Below are 21,469 nucleotides of genomic sequence, written 5' to 3'. Positions count from 1 at the left end.
CAATGCCAGGATTTCAGGATCATAAAACCAAATTATAGTGATAATGTGTTTTTATAGAAAATGCGTCTAAGACAAAATATAAATTATTAATGTATAAATCCACATAACTATCAAAAAATTACGTCAACCAAAAACAATCTTTTTTTTCAACCTTAACACTTTGACAAGCGCCATATTTAAATTTTGTTTGATCAATGTTTAATTTACAAAGAGATTTTACTTTAGACCGATGTATTTAAACAAAATCATGAATAACGCATCCAAGCTTGCAGATTTAAAGGAAACTGAGGATAAATTACGAAAGCAAGCAAAGAAGTTGATGCGACAAAAACACGCGGATGCTTTGAAAAGGCCTACGCATTTGTTCATGCACGACAAAGGAATTACCAAAATTGTATGTATAATATCTACAAGCACTCTATTATTAAATAAAGATCCGCTGCCATGACAGCGCTCGTAGCTTAATTTTGTCACCGCACGTAAGATACCTACAACTTTGTTTATCGTAAATCAGTATTTATTTCGACAGTATTACTCATCATGAACTATCCTTTCAGCCGGTCCCGAAGAATCCATCACACATCATTTACGCGTATTACCACAACAACCAAATATCGAAGATTGAAAACATAGACAGTTTGTACAACATAACTCACTTACACTTGCAATGGAACATCATCACCAAAATGGAAGGATTGGACTCCCTGCATTGTTTGAAGAAATTGTATTTGAGTAATAACAGGATCAGTGTGGTGGAAAACTTGGAAGGTCTGAAGTATTTAGAGGAACTGCACATTGAAAAGCAGAACGTAGATGGGTCAGACCCTTTGTGTTTCGATCCTAGGACCATGATTTATATTGGCGTAAGTAACTTTTGCGGGGTACCGAAGAAAAATAAAGTGGTCCAGAAATCTTCATTTTTTGTTTACTTCCAGGCTTCTTTACGAATTTTAAATGTTTCGGAAAATAAGTTGTCTGATATGGCGTGGGCGAAACCACTGCGCCGTTTAGAAGTGATGATTGCTAAAAAGAACCTGTTGGATGATTTTCAGGTAAGTTTTTAAGGTCCAGACATTACCACCTGATTGATTTTCTTGCTATTTCCTTAGATCGTCTTTCACATACTATAACAAATAATCAATTCTCAGGCCACTGCCGACGATCTGTGTACTCTCACGTGTCTGGTAGACGCCAACTTCACGGGGAACCCTATGACCAGGAAGCATCGTTATAAAGAGACTATTATAGCTCGATGCTCGCAATTACGTAAGTATGGCTTAAATAACCTTGAGTACCTACTTATATTAAATCTGCAACGAACCTCAAACAAAGTTTTCTTATTAAGTACCACAATGTAAATAGGTATCGTAACTTCAGTAAACAGTATAGTAAGATAGAAACTATTATCAATTTCCAACATCAAAGTCCATATTTTATATGCATTTTGTTTCCTTTTCCCAGGTGTATTGGATTCTATAGTCCTCCACAACACGTCAAAAACTTTCATCCAGAATTTGGACAAAGTGGTTCGTTTGCGGCAACTTAACGAGAGAAACAAATTGACGACTAATAAGAAGGGAGTTGAAGAGTTCTTCGATCTCAACATGATGCCTGGGCCGAGGGCTCAGAGCGCGCTTTCTATATCAGAATTTTCGAATCAGAAACCAAGACGTAAGTATTCTTAAAATACATTAGGTCGTTTTTTTTATCGTCACAACATTGGTAAGCTTTCTTAAGCTGCTAGTGTTCAACTGCTGGGCAAAGGCCTTCTCCCAAACGAGGAAAGTTGGGAAATATATTTGCATACCTAGTTAAAAGACGCAGTAATAGCAGGATGGCCTAAGCATTTGCCTCTCACGCAAATGGCAGACGGTTCGAACCCAAAGTGACGAACATGACTAAGTATGTACGCAACACAAGTTAAATTGCAAAGTAAACAAATCAATCGTAATATGTACCTTATAGTAATTAGTAATATATTGTTGATTCTTCATTATTTCTATCAAGACCGTTTTTATTGAACCAGATTGAACTCATTAATCGTAATTGTTCGGTCTTGTCATTATTTAATTGCATACAAAGTTGCCAAGTCGCCTGACCTTCCTAATTGTTATGGGACATACGTTTGATAGGTATCGGGTTAAGTAGCTTGTGCTGAAGGTTTGGGACCCAACAACCTAATTATAAGGTTACGATAGGTATGTAATCTCTGCCTGTATCAATTTTCGATTAATCTAATTTTTTTTCAGGACTGTTTTGTTTCGTCATCGAGACCGACTACGAAATATTACTATTCACTGACTCATTCTCATGTCTTTTTTAATTGATCCCGATAGTTGCTTTTTAGTACACATATATTATATTTAATTTTTGTTATACCTAACCATTGCCCTTGTTACAGTGACTGCAATAGATTCAACGTACACATTCATGCCTCGCGCTTTCTGGCGGTCGCGATATTCTCCTTCGCCTCGCGATCAAAGCATTGTGTCTATGCCCCTGGAACCCCCACCGCCGCCAAAACAACCACTACCTCCGGAAGAGAGCATTCCCATCAAGGGAATTCTGAAGAAACCCATGCCTATGAAATATATCTAGCGTTCATTGTGTGTGCCGCTATTTATTTATTTTTTACGTTTCATAATAAATTTGGAATTACTATTTATGTATTTTATTCCCCTTATTCAAGATGTGTGATATATTCGATTCAAGTCCATACAAATATACTGCCGGACCGGCTTTGGGATAAAGGCCAAGGGCTCATTGTACGGTATTTTTTATAGTTAGCGATAGACGATAAACAGCTGGCTGTCAAATCTGACATCATAATTTTGAGGTTATGTTTACAAAATAAAAGTAACTTTTTAATAAAATGGTTTTTGGTTTTGGTTAACTTTTAAGTTTAAAGACATTCTTTTAAAAAATGGAGAGTACAATAAAAGCAGCCTTTGACATACTGAATGATGAATCTTCAGGTAAATAAATAAATAAAATAAATAAATGAATAATAATAATAAATAGCCACTAGAAGGTAAAAAAAAAAATATTTTTCTTAACTGCATAGGTTATGCCTTATTTTTTCTATTTAAGACCTGTATTTGAGTGAAAAAGTAGCTGAGACCGACAGCTTGGAGCCGTTGCAGTTCCATAGAGACTATGTATCGAAGAATATCCCGGTAATAATAAGAGGTGGTTGTGCTAACTGGCCAGCGGTGAAGAAATGGAATGCTGATTATTTTAGGTAAATTAACTTAAATTATAAAGAACTATGAATCAGATTGGTGATTACATATTTACCTACCACTCTAGACTTCAGATTAGTGGAAATAAAGTCGCAGAATTACATATTATTATAATATAAAATTTTCTTAATTTATTTTTTTCTAAAAATTTTTATAATTTCATGACTATTTTGTTTTAAAACTGTTGTCACTCGTTATTTTGTTATATACTTCTTATCAATAATTGATAATAAATTAAAAACTACATTTTTAATTTTACAGGCAAACAATCCCCAACAAGCAGGTTACAGTAGCAATAACACCAAATGGCCTGGCTGATGGCATCACCACAAATGATAAGAATGAGGAGTACTTTGTAATGCCCTATGACATGAACATGACTATGTCTGAGTTTCTTGATTGCTTGGAACAGAAAAGGTTTAACAATCATTAATATTTTTTGCTTATAGGCCATTTTCCACACAGCCAATCACAAACATTGTTCTGATCAAAAACAGACCTTGTTCTAATCTCAATAAAGTTTCAAATGTTGTGTATGTCAAACTCACTTTTATAAACAGTAATTTTTTTAACAACTTATAAAGAGGAGCAGTTTCATTAGTGCAATGGTTTTTAGTATCAAACATCTGCACTGTGGCTGAATCTGATCATGGGAACACTTAATGAAGCAAGTGGCCACTATAAAATAATAATATTACAGTTTGCTCTATATTAATTTCAGAGAAAATTTCATACCATACATACAGAAACAGAATTCAAACTTGACACTTGATTTTCCTGAGTTACTACCTGATGTTCTTCCGGATGTAGCATTTGCAAGTGAAGCATTAAACAAGAAGCCTGATGCTGTCAACTTTTGGATGGGAGACGAGAGGGCTGTTACATCAAGTAAGAAAAATCCCTTTACATAAATATTATATTAATTGACAAAGAGACCTGTAATTTGTCTTTTATTAGGGACAGTAGCGGATAATGTTGCCTATGTGTAAATTAAGCACTAGCTTAATGCATCATGTATATAGGGGCATCATAAACTGCTAAAAAATGCCAAAAGAAAAACTATGGCATTTTTTGAGCCATATTTTTTTAATTAGCTTGTTTCTATATCCCACTGTCGGTCAAAGGCTTCTCCCTTGAATTTCCAAAATAAAAAAAGAATAAGAAAATTCACATCTTTGAATAATAGCTTATTGTAAGTTCTTTATACTAACAATATATTTCTAATTTCAGTGCACAAAGACCCATATGAAAACATCTACTGTGTGATCAATGGGTACAAAGACTTTGTTTTAATCCCACCTACGGACCTACCCTTTGTGCCTTACAAGAGATACCCTCAAGCTGAGTTCAATTTAACCGGAGATAAGTGGGATATAGTTCCTATTGATGTGGCTGAAGAAAGAGAAAGCAGTGATGATGAGGAGTTTGATGTGAAGAGTGGACTGCCTTGGATTTGTATAGGTAAGGAGTTTATTTTGGAATTCTTTAGTGGTATGATATCCTGTGAAAAAGTGTGTGTAAGTTTTATAGGGTTGTTAAGGTATCTAATATCTTTTTATTTCATCAGGATTGGTTTGTGCGTATCTGAAGAAAGAATATCGGATGCGGCTGTATACAATTGCGGGTTCGATTCTCTGATTTGAATTTCTGACCCATTTTCATATGAAATTAATTGAAGGTTATTTAATGACAGTGGCGTAACTACAGGGTGGCAAGTCGGCAAAATGCCACGGGCCCCCAGCCGGAAAGGGCCCCCGATCAGAGGAAAATCCCGGCTCAATTTTTTTTATTTATCATACATTTAAGCTTTTCTATACTGCGGGGTGGGGGGCATCTGATGAATTTGCCACGGGCCTCGAGCGGTATAGTTACGCCACTGTTTAATGAATGAGTTAAAAGTTAAAAATCCGCGTGGCATGACGACTTACCCCCGGTTTCTGAGGTACATTTAACGATAATTTATCTATTCAAAAGCATTAAAACTCATACAAAAAAAAAACACTTGAATACATAAACTACAGCTAAATGTATTCAGAAACCGGGCATTAGTAATTAAACATTTTGAAGTGTAATTTATATGTTATCATTTCCCCAGATCCCCTGTCACCAGACTACACCTCATTCCCAGAGTATCGTAAAGCCCACGTATACAACATCCGAGTCCACGCCGGCGACTGCCTCTACCTGCCCAGCCTGTGGTTCCACCACGTGACGCAGAGCCACGGCTGTGTCGCCGTCAACTACTGGTACGACATGGACTTCGATATTAAGTACTGCTACTTTAAAATGTTGGAGAAATTGTGTCGGAAGTATTGAAGAAAGACAAGGCTGTAAAATATTAGGTCGGGGAAAAAGTCTTATCGCATTATAGTATGTATGAACTTGTAATAAAATCTCTTTAGCTTCAAGAATCACAAATGAGTACACGGTTCATTAGGTTTCTTTCAGTGAGATCGTGAGGTACCCAAATATCGAGCTTTTCTGTGTAGAGAAAAGATTTTATTACAAGTTCATATATACTATAATGCGAAAAGACTTTTTCCCCGATCTAATAAGTATATCCTTTTGATTTTTTCGGTAAGTCCGGTTGATGGGGACAAAGTGATACCTCTATGGGTATAAGCGTATACGTATACGCGTATACGTTACAGTCATGTGTTACCAAAGTGACAGTTAAAAAGACAGTTTACCTAAGTATCTACCGTATTTATTTTACAATTAGCTGACCCGCAAATCCACTTTATCCGCTCGTATGAATGGATATTTTAACAATTTTCATGCATTTTTTTTCTGTTTTTCTCACTAAAATAACCTTCACCTACCCTACCCGAAATTTCCTTGAGTAAAAAACCTTTTTATTTAGGTAGTTTGGTAGGCTATGTAGGGAAATTCCACGTGTATGACACATAAGGTGAAAATAACATGATAAAGGGCAGCGCTGATGTAAATGTATGACGGTCAATAGGTTATTGTTACATGTACGCATGATTATATTATTTATTGAGTAATACTGCGTTTAGTTTCTAAGTGCCATTGGGATAGCAATCGATTTAATATAAACTGGTGATACAATTTGTTGTTTGTATATTATGTACTGCTTGGTACACACATGTGGAGGAACGAGGTGATCATGTTCCTCCAACACAAAGGGAGGATTCTCCGACCAGGCGAGGTGATCATGCCTGGTGGGCCTAGGCTGTCCGACTATTCTAGTCGGGAACTTGTATAAATAGTCAATTGCAGTGCAAACTTCGATAGCGCGATTCAGGACTTGTGACGTCAGTCACACTGCGCGTGGTGGTTGGTTGTGCGCTGTGTCCCAGTAAATGTCGCTGTATGTAGCGATCCGCTACACTCATATTCGGGTTGGTACGTTCGGTACGGTAGTATGTATCGAACAAGAAAACCGAATTGAAGCAACTGCACTTTTTCCCGAACATTTATCTACACTTATTCGGTTTTGCCGCTCGGCTAGGCCGATTTATGCCGAAATTGAAAACGCGTGTAGCAAGCTTACAGTATTAGGTGTTATATAGTTTAAATCGTTTTTACTTAATGACATGTAAATATTTGTTAAGATTATATGCATTTTTTGTAAGAATTGTTAATAAAAATCTGTTATAATACACACTTTATTTTATTAAACAAAGGAAAAGAAATAAACAAATAAATCTTAATAAAGCTGGTTTCTGGATTTTCAACGTGGCCGCTACATTCATTAGGCGGACATTCTGAAAAAATAAACATAAATTGTGCTAATAAAAGCTCGTGCCCATATCAAATCAATTTTCTTGACGTTTCAGCGCAGCACATGTCGTTTTAGCCACTGTCTTCGCCGCTAATTTAATAATTCAATGATAATTGCTAGCAAATTCTATAAATCAAGCAAATTTATTTTGCTATACAGACATTTTCATAACGCAATATAATATACCCCAATTCGTACTTTGGTTAGTATGGTGGATAATAAACGCAGTGGTCAAGGCTTAAACCTTCCAGCATTTTGGGAGGAAACCCTTGCCCAGCGGTGGGACAGGAGACTATTGCCCAGCAGTGGGACAGGAGACCATTGCCCAGCAGTGGGACAGTCATAAAAAAACATCTTACCATAATATCAGGGTAGACATTAGACCGCGGCACCAGGTAGTCGAGCTTGCAGAGACCTCGCGTGGAGCACACGCCCACCATGTTGCGCGTGACGCACACGTCGCCCGGCGGCCACGCGCGCACCTGCGTCACGTTCCACGGGTGATCGCTCCATAGGTGGATTGATACGTTCGCTGGAATATAACAACTTTTTAGAGGAGCTCTTAGGCCTGTGTAGTGTAAAGTTTGTGTCTTTGAGATTGAATAGAGATCAAGACTTTTAAAGTGATGCAACTATTTTTACGTTTACTTGCTTTTGGGAGTTTATTTTGTAACTAGCTGACCCGCGCAACTTCGCTTGCGTCACATAAAAGAGAATAGGCCATAATTTTCCCCGTTTTTGTAACATTTTTTACTGGTATTCTGCTTCTATTGGTCGTAGTGTGATGATATATAGCCTATAACCTTCCTCAATAAATGGGCTATCTAACACTGAAATATTTTTTTAAATCGGAAGAGTAGTTCCTGAGATTAGCGCGTTCAAACAAACAAACAAACAAACAAACAAACGAACAAACTCTTCAGCTTTATAATATTAGTATAGATAGCGTACTTCTGATGTATAGGTCAATTATTATTATGTCTAATTTTAAGTATTATTAAGCATGTAGCATGCCGAACAAATGAATCGTTTTTCTTAAAAATTCCGATAAAATAGTCGGATTTTCAATACTTCTAAGAATCGTGTTCTCTGTCGACTACGTCTCAAAGGGCACTAATCGGTCCAAGTAGTTGTCAATCAAGAAAACAGTCGTTAAACTGTACCAAATGTTTCAGGCGACTTGTACAGCTTTGACACGAGGTTGACCACTAAGCATATAAAAAAAGGAATAGCTACATGATATAAGGAATGGCCCAGGTCGTTACAAACGTGTGAACTACGTCATAATTAAAAGAGTCATAGGAATGCCACAATGTGTAAGTGCGAGCTAGAGATTCCGATAAAATTACATGACTAACCCCCGGTTTCTGAGTACTTTTAACGGTAGTTTATCTATTCAATAGCGTTTTGTTTTATAGGTATGAGTTTAAACGCGATTGAATAGATAAACTACCGCTAAATGTACCTCAGAAACCGGGGGTTAGATCGCACGTTTAAAATGGCTCGAGTATAGTAATAAGCATCAATGAATATGCTCACGTCCACGATAGTCGGGGTCGGGCCACCGCTCGGGCAGCTGCTGCTGTCTGTTGAGCACGTCCCGCGCGGCGCGGTCGGCGCCCACGCACTGCTCGCCAGTCACCATGGGCAACATACAGCACACGCGACATCTTATTAAAACGCCTGGCATCTCCGTCTGCGGGGAGAACAGATTTTTTGAAGATATATCTATTGGTAAACAACCCGGGGCGGTGGGGCAGTTTAGGACCTTTGATTGTGAGGGAACTGCAAAAGTCTAACGTGGAGTGGAGGACTTTTGTAGGCCCCCGGAGTCGGAGGTTTTATATATATTACGACTGGACTTCAATAAGGTTTTCCGCCTGGGTCTCGGATGATCTTACTGCGCCACTGGATGTATCAGTTCTATCAAAAAATGATATGATCTCGATTACAAATCTGAAGCTGCCGCGTAAGAGGTGTTTAAAAATTGAGGTACTGTAAGTCTGCTGCCTCTTTCCAGAAACCTAAATGTCGACGAAACTTAGGACATAATCGCTTTTACCTCAAAAAAAGATTTTTCAAACCGTCAGATATGCCACCTGAGCACCTATGTATTCAAAATCCACGACATAACCCACCATACTCTTGGTAGTACACTGGCACTCCCGCAGGCCTAGCCGCGCGCACTCCGCCGCGTGGCACGTGGCGTCCTGCAGGCACCTCCCGCCCAGACCACACCGACAGTCGGACATCTTCGAGTTGGGGTCACATGTGCACTCCTGCTCTTGAGTTCTGCAGTCCTAAGAATCAAATAAGCGTAAAAAGCTGGATTTTTTGCAGTAACTGGGAGAACTGTTTAAAGATTATGCAAGATATTTAAAGATCATGATTTTTTAGGCACAAGCCTAACAGTCTGTAGATACCTACCATTGTCCTGATATATTATGTGCCTGACGTCTGAAGACAGTGCTACAGGTAACATGAGATTAAGGGCTACTTTTACGGCTAAAGGGATATGTGCCGGATAATCCATCCCATAGAAAAAATTGTATCCATATTGCACGTGTTATCATTATCATATATTTTATATGAATCTATATAACATTTTGAATTTAAATGCTTATCGACTCTTCATGAGAAGAGGTGAGGGCAGTCAAATTTCTACCAGTTACCAAGGGTCGCTGACTCGCTGTTCCTTTACCAATCAAAATTCGTTATATTTTCTTAAGCAAACGATTCTTGCTATTTCTAGCAATCTTAACTGGGTAGGCGGTTTGCGATGCCTACGCAGTTCTCAATTTGGCATGAACGCTTACACAGAGGTCAAAAGAAGTTCATTAACTGAAACAGGTTTGCAACTCTCTTGAGTAATTCAGTAGTAGGTTCTAACAAAAGACATAGCCAACTTAAATATAGAAAATTGTAAAATGGTTGTGTAAACGCTAGTTCAAGCGTCGACATCCGCCCTCGTAACTATTGTGCTTCTAACTTTATATTAGGGTTGTAACTACTTGTAACAGAGCTATACATACATACATACATAAAATCACGCCTTCTTCCCATAGGGGAGAGCAGAGACCAAAGAACGGAGCTGTATCGGAGTTTCTGACATTTGATATTATATAAGATTGCGATTATCCTTCAAAAACATGAATTGAACTGGACTAAATTCGAATCATAGTGACAATGAAAGTTCCAGCTCTGTGCCTTAAGTTTTGTGGATAGATACAGAAGCGGAAACAAGGTATTAAATTCAATCGGAAGTTTCATTAGAGGCTCATGCAATTTTTCTTTTTACGTTTTAGGAGACTTACGTTTGACTTTCGAGCGTTTTCATACAGTTCATAGAAAGAACATTCCTTATTGACTCGCGAAGTTTTCCAGACTTTGAAACGTAAATTCCTAAGGAAAATCCGCAGTTATGTTGTCGCGGATCAAAGTTCTATTACAACCCTACTTTATAGTCTTAGATATTCGAGGCCATGATCTATTTACGCGTATATTTTGGGTCACTAAGCCACAGCTAGTGACAGTCTTTACTTCATTATAATAAACTTGTTTGAAATACCCTCAACGTACGTCTGAGCACGAACACCAGCTTATAAGATGAACATCATGTACATTGTTCAGGATGTCAACAGTGCCGTTTATTGATACCGTTTTCAAGGAGAACACACTTTGCTTAGTAATTAATCTGTTTTGTAGGGATTTGTGTACTTTGTCTAGTTATTAAATTGATGAAATCTTCTGTGGGTTTCTATGCAAACGTAATTGATTTACCCCCGGTTTCTGAGGTACATTTAGCGGTAGTTTATCGGTTCAATAGTGTCAAAACTCATATAAAAAAACGCTATTGAATAGATAAACTACGGCTATTTGTACTCAGAAACCGGGGGTTAATGATTTCCACGCTCGAGACAATTTGAAATGTGCCTACTTAATTTAAATCCTTAATTTTTAATCGAACTGTCAACATCGTAAGCCTGTTTCTAACAAGCTTACAGACGTACATTGACTTGTGACACATATAGAGTCTGTTTACGCCAGACTACTGCTACCTTTAGGTCGCCGATTTCGCTGCTAGGATTTGTTCGATAGATCCTAGCAGACCTGGTAAATTTTGAGTCTGTGGGCTTCTGTGTTACATCTATCATCAGTCCCTTGGCTTAAAGCTGTGGTAGCCGCATTCAAACGAAATGATTACGTTAAGACTAATTCAGTAATTGACTTCAAGCGAGCAAATGATGGTTACCTACCGATCTTATTATATACTTTAACTAGGGACCCGTTTTAAACAGTTACTTTACAAAGAACCTTTACAAATTTTTCACATAAACCTTCCTCTTGAATCACCCTATCTAAGGTGGTCACCCTATCTTTGGTGATAACTGCATTAAAGTCTGTTGCTTGTAGTTTTAAAGATCTTAGCATACATACAAACAAACATAAGGACAGCGAAAAGCGACTGTGTTTTATACTTCGTAGTGATGATCTAGAATGTAAAACTTAACATATTAAGCTGTAATTAAAGCTTTGAAAGCACCTGACAAAGTCAAAGTTAACGTGTCAATAAGGTAATCACTTAACGAGCGATTGAGTTACAAAAATAACATTGTGCATTGGTAATGAACTATTTTGAGTAACACTTAATTATGATGAGTCTGTCCTAATGAGTTGAAGTTACGTGTTATCTTGTCACGTGCCAAGAGGGGTTTGTTGCTAAGCTGAGATACAAAATTTCAAAGGTTTATGAAGTCACTTGGCCAGCGTGGTGGACTCAAGGCCTAACCCCTCCCTCATTACGGGAGGAGACCCTTGCCCAGCAGTGGGACATTAATTTGTTAAATTTAATTATGAAGTTGTCCGACAATAATATTTCCAAAGTCCTAGAGGATCCAGAATTTCTGTTTTTGGGGTTGATATTCGTGTGTGTAGTGGCTTGATTCGTGTACGGCTTGAGGTCCCTGCATTTACTAAAGTTGCAGATGAAAGCATGATATCATTTTAAAGTGATAGTTATTTCTAGATATATAAAACTACTAACAATACCACTCTTAGTGAGGTTGGCGAGCTTGCACTTGGGGGTACAGCAGAGACCCTGTGACGGGTGACACATCGCTGTCGGCGCCACTGAACAACCTTCCTTGTGGAGTGTCCTGGGTTCAAATACAATTAATAAATTATAATCTTGTAGATTGATCACATGGATTCTTCGGCTCCTAGCCGAGATATGTAGACATGTAGATAGTGAAAAGGTTTTAAAGCGAAACATGATGGGTGGGTTTTCCTAAAATTGACGGTCTAACTGAAATACTGTTAGGTTTACTACCCTAGAGAAAGGTATAAAGAAAAATCTGCTGTTAAACTTTAATAACAAAATAAGAATAATATGAATTATTTATACTTTTTTTTTTTTTTTTTTTTTTAAACTTAATGTAGCAGTAGGATCAGATGAACTTACCCTTCTTCATAAACAAGAGCGCCACCGCCTCGGGGAGTACAACACGGGTCTTTGTGTATACATCTGGATGGAAGACCACAGTCACAGGCCTCACCTTCCTCCACTATACCTAGAGGAGAGTGAGTATGACAGACTTCCCTGGTAAAGAGTTTAAACGGCCCCTTGGCATGTTAAAGCACCCAACTTGGGAATAGATAGTTGTTTGTCTACTTTCATACATTTGGTGATAATAAAATAATTTCTAGTGTAGAGTTAGTTATGGATTTGTAAGCTTACAAACAGAGTTTCGTGAAATAGGACACAATTTTTAACGAAGTATCGCCTATTACAATTGAAATTAAATATATGTCTACCGTAAACGGACCTTACCGTAAATTACGTGTGCAAGTCGCAATAGTTTCACCGTTTTTTTTTACACCGATTCACGGTCATCCCTTTAAAAACAATATTCCATGCTTACCATTCCCACAGTAGGGTCTATCCTCGTCCATGAGGCAGTAGCTCATGCTGCTGAGCGTGGCGGCGATCAGTCGCTTGCTGCACAGAGAGAACTCGAAGTTCATGCCCGTCTCCACGGTGGACGACTGCGAGCCCATCAGGTAGCCGCGGCACTCCGGGTTCGGGAAGTTGTCGTCGTGGTGGGCTCCGAAACTGTGGCCTGGGGGAAATATTTTTGTAAATAAATAAATTATAATATAGTTTGATAAATATGTGCTTGTTTCTATCGCGTCACAGTAAGGAATATGATTAATTATGATTGGACAACTCACACACGGTCATGTGATTCCAAACTAAGCAGAGTTTGTACTATGGTAACCAAATAACTGATAAACATACTTATATAGTTCTAAATACATACATAAATAGAGAAATTGACAACCAGGCTCAGAATAAATATTCGTGCTCATCACACAAATATTTGTCCCGGGTAGGATTCGAACCCACCACACGCGGTGCATTGATGTATGTTGATCATTTTAATCACTATGTATTCAGTTTTACAGTGTCGTAGTAAGATTAAGAATTGTTGCTTCCTTGATTTGTTATGATTATTATTAAAATTTACGATTCTATAGAGTTGGAGATTCTTGTTGCTAAGGAGAATGGGGCTATCCATTTGAAAATGGCACCTGAAGACCGTAATGGTGGAAACGATTGGATATTGTAAAAAAAGCTTTATTAGCGTAGATTCTAGCTAGATTGTACTTGTTAAGTACATAAATTGTATGTATAAGTTAAGTTCGAATATATAGAAGTTAAATTATAATTGCTGTTTTATCGCAAAATTATGGTGTGTGTAACTGAAATCTTACCCATCTCATGTGCTAGCGTGAGTGCAGCGATTCTCTCTGGTACCCTGGCGCTATCTTCCGTAGTCGCGTGTGCTATGGCCAACGTGTTGAAGGATCGTCCGTACGCGCGTCTGTCACACAGACCACCTGCCGCTCCTCCCATACCACCGCCGAGGGATGTGAAACTAGAAGATGGAAATAATGCTAAGTTTAAAAACATTATAATCTCTAACTTTTCCAAAAAAAAGAAAGAAGAACTTTAAGTTATATCTAACAAACAATAAATACATATCATCTCAAAATTTGGGCTTGGAAAAACTTTCCATAAAATGTCTATTCTCAAATCATTAATTCGTGGCGTGATCTTCTATGGCCGTAATGTAGCGCTACTTAGAAATATCTTCAAAAACCCTAGTAGTGTTCCTACCTCAAGCCCAATGTCCTATTATAGAAGGCATGTCCCGAGAAGGCAACACCGAGGCACACTTCAGACAGACGTCGTAGTCGCGCGAACTTCATCAGATAGTTGCGTCCGTTGATCGCCTTGTTGGACAACAGGTCGCCGAACACGCGCTTGTTCGTGTCCTCCGATGTTAGGACTAAGATGTATTTCACTGAAAAACCTGAAAATGAGACGAAATTCTTAAAATTCAAACTGCTTCAGTAGTTTTGTGGGACACCTACTAAATAACTGGTAATGTAATAAAAATAAATAATTCATAAATCTTGCGATTTCGATAAATCAAAACATTTTTCAGGACACTCTAAAATCATTGGACAGTCGTATATTGATGTTCAGAGTAAACGTCAAATAAGTTAGCTAGTTTTAAAAAAAAGAATGCCTAGCGGAAAGAAGGCAAAAATCTGTTACTCACCAATATTATCAGGAATCCCATCTTCATTAAAATCAGCATTCCTGAATATGATATCAGCCTGTGCGATGGCATGCATCATCCTCCGCACCACATGGTTCAGGCTGGAGTTGGCGTCTTTCTCGAAGAACTCCTTGTCGGCCAGGAGCAGCAGGTCACAGATCCTGGCCCGGGCCACTCCGGGCACTTTCTCATGCTCCTCTATCCTGTAGGGGAAGTAGCCTGCGGAGCGCGTGAACACGGAGCGAGGAACACTTTGCTGGAAATAAAAGGCTTCGTTGAAGTATTTTGATTTCTTGTAAATTAACGGCGAAGTTCGTTGTAACGAAATTAAATTAAGTTCTGAATTATGTGTCATTAATTAATCGCGAATAAGTATTCATAAAGTCTATTTTAATTTCGATATTCAAAGTAAGTTAATTCATAACTGCCCAGTTGTTAGGTACCAGTTCCCTCATAGAATAAGAGGGATTAAGTTAGTTTACGAATGCCAAATCGATTAAAAAAAGTACTTACATCCTCATGTTTTCTTTACGGAGTTTTTTCACCAGCAGGAGATATAAAACAAACATCGAAAAGCCCCATTTTCATAGGGAGTATATGCGTAACTAATTAAAAATTTATAAAGATATTTTTCCCTAGCAGCTCTGCATGGAGTAAGAGCAAAGCAATCACTGTAATAAGTCATCATCTTCACCTGATCACCTGTTCATGATCGCGTCGCAGCCGTGGAGCCGCCATGTTGTCGTTCTCAAACGCGCCGAACGACTTCTTTAGATCGTCGGTACCGTACGGATCCGCGTGGAGAGTCCGGTTACCTGCTTGAAACATCAAATAATTTAGGTTTACTTTACTTATTTATGAGCACGAATATCACGTCGACAAGGGGTTAGAATTTTCACTGATTGCTCCGTGGTAAGAAGTGGACGTTGCAGGTCTTGGCGAGCTTGAAAAGTCGTCGTAATCGTGACGGATAACGAAACATTAAAAGTACCTGTGTATTGTGCACACATTTGGATGTTTGGCTACTTTCAATGAAACTAAACGCCGCCGGCTAAGGCGATATTGGCTAGGACGACTTTATTAGCTTTAGACCCTATTACTAATAATATTACCCTCTCAAATATATGAAATTCTAAAAAACTCTTCATAAAAATATATGAAGTTATGAAAGGCTTATAAAGAGTTTGTTTCTTTCTCTCCTTAGCGAAATGAAAAAGAGAAAATATATTATTGTAGTTTTTTTAATTAAAATAGGTTTATGAATAAGAGGTAGTGTCTTATTCATGTTTTTTTGGATTCGATTTCTTACTTGTCTAACTGCCATAAAAATGTTACAACTCTTACCTAAATGTAAAACTCCATAAAAATGATGATCATCTCCTATATATCCCTCAGCGGATCCTTTAGCGGGGTCTTCTATAGGGAACCCATACGCCATGGTGATCTCTGAGATGGCGAAGCTATGGGTAGCTGGTATTGGTTTACCATCATCTTCGTCCGGTTCTAGGAATACCGCAAGATCGTTCGCAATAGGAAATGATGCTGGAATAAAAAAGACTTATGAGCAAAGCAGTCCGTATGTTGATATTGCCTTTTTAAATCCAAAGTCTAATAATATCTGCAATTGTTTGTAATGTTTGTAATAGAGTAATGTTTTAAGAAAATTCAACTGGAGTGAATAACAGTATCTACTTTAATCAGAATGAAACTAAAGGTTAGACAATGTTTCGCTTTATACGGAGCTAGATTTTTATGGGCCTTAATATGGCCATTTAAATACTAACTGTATTCTGCTTTTGTAGGTCGTAGCGTTATGTTAATCTATAATCTTTTTTATAAAGACATTTCTAGTTTCCCTGATAGCTTAAGAGATAACCACATTCTTTCAAACATAACTATGCCATTTTATGGCCCAAAAACGAACAGTTTACCTTTTTAACACAACAATTCAGACAGACTTACCAATTGGCTTCAAAAACAGGCATAACATATGAGTTTCCTTCCCAAACCTGCCCTCAACAAGTCGGAACCCATCGACATGGCAGCCCATGACCCTCTCGGTCCACTTCCTGGTCTCCCTCGCGGCTCCCGAGCCCAGGACACAAGCCAACACCACCAGCAAGCCGTACATTATACAATTTAGAATTTCAAATCATTACGAAAATCTGTTTGAACGTCACCAATAAACACAAACATGAGAAATGTCGCGATGACGTTTGTTTTATTCTTTGTGTTTTTAGAGCTTTGAAAGAAAAGTTGGTAATTAGAAAGAAGAAGCAAGTCGATTTTATTAGTTTCTGATATTTTAGACTGCAGCCACTAGTCCAATTTAATGAGGATAATGTTGATTATGTTTAAGTTTCGATGACATGAAACACTTCTTGATGAAAGACTTCATGACGTGCTTGGGATGAAAAATTACGATATTATTATCTACGATAGTGTGACCGCGATTTCAACTCAATGACAAACTCTAGAGCCAAGAGCTAAATGAGTTAGTGATCGTTGTAAGGCAGTGGTAGAGTTCTAAATAGAGTCATTAACATACAAACGAATTTCTAAGAGTGGCTAGTGACTTTATTATCTAAATTATAATTCCATTCTCAATAAATATACATACCTGCCTCTATTGTATAGACTAACTGACTTATAAATAGACGTCGCGTAAGCTGTGATGAGTTATAGAGAGATTTGTCTTTTTCACTTAAATACAGTTTCAAAATTGATTGAAAGTAACAAAACACTGTGTAACTTATCAGAGCGTGCAGTACGTACATATTAGTAAGACAATAAGTATCTAAAGAGTCCTGTCCATATGTATGTAATATTAGGCTGACGGCTGAAATTATGGTATTTGTGTTATGTAGGTGCGTATACCATAGCTCTAGGTTTCACATCAAGGTATTTGTAGGCAAATAGACTTTGTACAGTTCTTGATTAGAAGCACAATCAAAACGACATTTAATTAATTATTTCAATTCATGTTGATGTAACAGGGATTCCCCTTTCCCACATATTATTGGTCTTAATAGAATGAGTACCTCATCTGGTTGTAACGGGAAAATGTTTCATATGTGAAGAAACCTTGGTCCAAATACCTAAGATATTAAACAGAATGAACACTAAACTTTAAGGTCAGTAATTCAGTTTAAAAGCTTAGAATCCAAACAAAGGCGATTCTTCAATGACAAAACATTGCCAGACGCGCAAAAGAACGCGGTCTACCTAAGTTTCTAAAACTTTTTTAACTCAAATATCATGAAAACAGAGTTGTTTTATACTTCGTTTATTGGTGTGTCCCATACATTTTTTTAACTTGAATATCATGAAAATGTATACCTACACAAAATTCTGTCCGCGACTTCTTTCGCGGGAAAACGTTTCCCAGAAAAAAGTATCCTTTGTGTTAATCCAGGTTATAAGCCATCAGTGTACCAAATCTCACTAAAATCCGTAGAGTAGTTTTTTCTTCAAACAGTAACAAGCATACATCCGTTAATCCTTACAAACTTTCGCATTTATAATTTTAGTAGGATGTGGTTTTTTCACTAGTTTCGATCAAAATCAAGCGCCGTAAGTGTCACCACTACAGTAATCTAAATAAATCCAAGTTAAGCCATCGATTCGAACGCACCGAGCAAGTTGGAGCCAACTAAATATAATTTAATTAGCTCACGTGAAGAATCCACAAGAGCAGTTACAGGGAATCGTGGGATATCGCGGGAACGACGCACTAATACACAAGCAGCTAAGCGCTACAAATGTAGGTAACGGCTATTACTAGGATAAGTTAATCTTTACTTGCAACAATGTTACTTACGTCTGTCTGTATTTTACCTGTAAACTACGTAAATGCTACTCTCGCGAAATGAAATTTCGTTAACTAACTAGTTATAAAAAATGAAAGGTTTTTTTCGTGGAAAATAAATTGATTACGATTTTACCTATTTTAGGTACTCTTGTATATGGAAACAAGGCAGGCAAAATCGGATAAGAAACTAAGGTAAAGTGCCCTATTACGGAGGTAGTCAAAATCGGCTCCTATTACGGTGGTATTTCTATTTTCGAGTTTTATTCCTGTTTTACTCAGTTTAAGTACATAAAAATGTTATTTACTTATATTAAATATACTACTTCATGACATAACTGAAATTCGCCCGTATTGCACATAGACAACACAACAAAATCAATCAGTTTGTGTAACGTCATCGACGTGACAGGTGTTTTCATACAAACGCGCGACAACAAAACTAAGTACACTAATATTTATAAACTAAGTTTTTCGTATTATTAACCCTTTCAAGTTTGTTTATGTGTTGTTTATATAATTTTCCTACTAATACACTAAGTATTTAAATAATTTGTTTCATATTTGTAACTCATTTTATGCCCAAAAAATCAAAAATAAAATACCGCCGTAAAAGGGTACGAATTTTATAGATTGATCATAATACGGTGGTATAACTCCGAAATAGGAAAAACACTGGTCATATTTAATTGCTTATAACTTTCAATTTATTAACTTATTTCATTAGTTTTAGTTTAATTGAAATAATTATTTATCTCATACAATAGAAACCATATTCTGCGGTATGTGTTCTTATTTAGAAATCTAGTTTTATTCAAAAAAAGTTTAGAACAAAATGTTGGTTTCTTAGAAATGGTCAGATTAGGAAGGTGTATTTTAATTGATTACAAATCATTGTTTTGTATAAGTGTTGACTTGAGTTTTACAAATCTGAGCCAAAACACTGTCATAGTTTGATTAAGGACTTACAATCTTTTGCTTATCGATTTTTTTATGGGTCAGAATTAGGATTATTAAAACAAGAGTAGTTTTCGTATTACGGTGTTAGTTATTTCTAGGTAACTCTGTAATAGGTTCTATGATCTCCTATTACGGCCTCATTCATAGAATATACAATTTCAAGTTTTAGGGTTCTGTAAATAACTAAAAAGTTTTTCCTGGGAATGTTATTTGATATGCATGTACTTTTGATAAAAGCGAAAGCGATAAAAACTTATAAATGCATGTAAATTTGTATTTTTATTTCTTTAAAATCAGTGAACGCTATACAGGCACGTGTAAAAATACACTAATTACTCCTTATTCATGCTTATATTCCTACGGAACCCGTCGGAATTAAATATTATTTGTATTGGACTTTCGGACTCATAGTGGCAACGAGTGTTGCACGCGGCGCATGAGGGTTCAATCCCCGGGTCGAGCAAGGTGTTTTTGAGAATGCGTAGATATGTCTAGAAATTCTTAGGAGGAGCCCGGAGTCTGGAACTGTACCCAAAAATGGCAATAGGCTCGCCCCCTGTTACATGGGACTTAAATAATATAATTGGCAAAATGTGGGTGCTGAATGTGCTGATACACCTCTGCCTAAATCCTTCGGGGTATAACAGACGTGATTATACGTATATATGTATGTAAGGTACCTCAATGAAAAAATAATGCTGACCCTCCGTGTTAGGAGCCGTCTACCGCCGTAATAGGCTCTCACCGAAATCATACCTCCGTATTAGGGGAATTCGACCCTGCTATTTAAATATTTTTTTAAAATAAGAATTATCGTGAAAAAAGGCATACACTCAACAGCAATACAAAATATAGATACCAATTTTGACGATAAAATAGTTTGGCACCTATAAACACACTTACAAATGCTTATTTTTGTTTCTTAGTTTCAAATGTTGCGAAAACCCTCCGTAATAGGGCACTTTACCTTATATAATATTATTAGGTACCTACATCATGGATCAAAAAATTTCGCATAGAATGGAGACACACGAATTTTAACGAATATTTGTTGGATTACAATGTACCTACCTACAGTAGATCAACAGCGAAATGCCTGAGTATATTACCTACATCTATATAGTAAGTAGTTAGTCTCGTCACATAATGGACGTTTGATGACCAACTTGATGCTTACGTTGACCTCATAAAGAATTCCTCCTATTTCCCAGAAATAAAAAGCATCCTGCTCACCGCGTCATAGGATACCGGTCAAGAGTGAGTATGACTTTCTGATTGAGTGTTCTGCAGTGTTATAAAAGTTAGCTTATTAATCATACTTAATTACTCAAACAGTTTATTCGTTGTTGTACCGTGCTATTTTAAAAGTTAAGAAAGGCTGCGTTGAAAAGAATACTGCGGTTTGTTTTTCGTCTTATTTTCTGCTTCGTGTTAAAATAATTCCATATACAAAGAAATTTTGGAACAATACTGAAATATACCGAAAAATAGAACATTACTATCGCAACGCAAAAAAATATGTTCATAAGTCCTAGCAGAATCACAGTCAATTAAAAACTAACTTCAAAGTCTGAAATGTGTCATACGAAAGTATTTGCAAGTAAGGTTTACGATTTATCCCTTTAATCCACGTAATCCTAGATGCGTAAGGCTAGTCTATCTTTTTCTAATTATAGCCATCTAACCGGCTAAAAATAGCCAAGCTCGCGAGTCGCGTGCAAAAACGCGGCTCGCTCGGCGCCAACGCAACTTAGCTGTAGGCGCCGGTAAATTATACGTACGGAGATTTCACATAACTTATGTTGATGTTCTATGTACCGGTGTTAGGATAATACGGGACTTCTACTACTATTCATGATTTATTAGATACTGTAAAATTGAAGCTAGTGATTAACAGGATGAAAAGTATGTAAGGGTCGTATTTTCGGAGGAGTGTTCAATTTTGGTTTGAGGTTTCAAGTTGGGTATCCCACTACACAGATTTCTTTAATAAGTATAGAGTGATCAGTGTTGTTTAATATTTATGAGAATATATTAGGACATAAATTGTAATTTGGTTCACTGAATTAAATTATAAACTGTT

At 37.2% G+C, this 21,469-nt stretch overlaps 2 protein-coding genes across 2 annotated transcripts; one reads left to right on the top strand and one right to left on the bottom strand.

Moving 5' to 3' along the window:
- Positions 1–18: 18 nt before the first annotated feature.
- On the top strand, positions 19–6,814 carry JMJD7 (Jumonji domain containing 7). The gene is made up of 10 exons (XM_076129308.1): positions 19–394; positions 558–863; positions 936–1,052; positions 1,149–1,266; positions 1,462–1,671; positions 2,402–2,489; positions 3,504–3,659; positions 3,964–4,130; positions 4,473–4,703; positions 5,338–6,814. The coding sequence occupies exons 1-10, from the start codon at positions 230–232 to the stop codon at positions 5,556–5,558; spliced, it is 1,779 nt and encodes a 592-aa protein (XP_075985423.1). The 5' UTR covers positions 19–229; the 3' UTR covers positions 5,559–6,814.
- A 60-nt stretch (positions 6,815–6,874) lies between these two features.
- On the bottom strand, positions 6,875–16,891 carry LOC142982811 (disintegrin and metalloproteinase domain-containing protein 10-like). The gene is made up of 13 exons (XM_076129495.1): positions 16,581–16,891; positions 15,963–16,160; positions 15,321–15,436; positions 14,619–14,874; positions 14,171–14,366; positions 13,765–13,928; positions 12,912–13,109; positions 12,452–12,560; positions 12,035–12,146; positions 9,129–9,290; positions 8,530–8,686; positions 7,350–7,522; positions 6,875–6,973 (listed from the first exon to the last, which is right to left on the bottom strand). Exons 1-13 carry the CDS (start codon positions 16,747–16,749, stop codon positions 6,875–6,877), a joined length of 2,109 nt encoding a protein of 702 aa, XP_075985610.1. The 5' UTR covers positions 16,750–16,891.
- Between the last annotated feature and the right edge of the window lie 4,578 nt (positions 16,892–21,469).

Source organism: Anticarsia gemmatalis, chromosome 22, assembly GCF_050436995.1.
Source record: "Anticarsia gemmatalis isolate Benzon Research Colony breed Stoneville strain chromosome 22, ilAntGemm2 primary, whole genome shotgun sequence".
NCBI lineage: Eukaryota > Metazoa > Arthropoda > Insecta > Lepidoptera > Erebidae > Anticarsia > Anticarsia gemmatalis.
The sequence above is the reverse complement of the archived record's forward strand: the minus strand, read 5'-3'. Positions and strand labels throughout refer to the sequence as shown.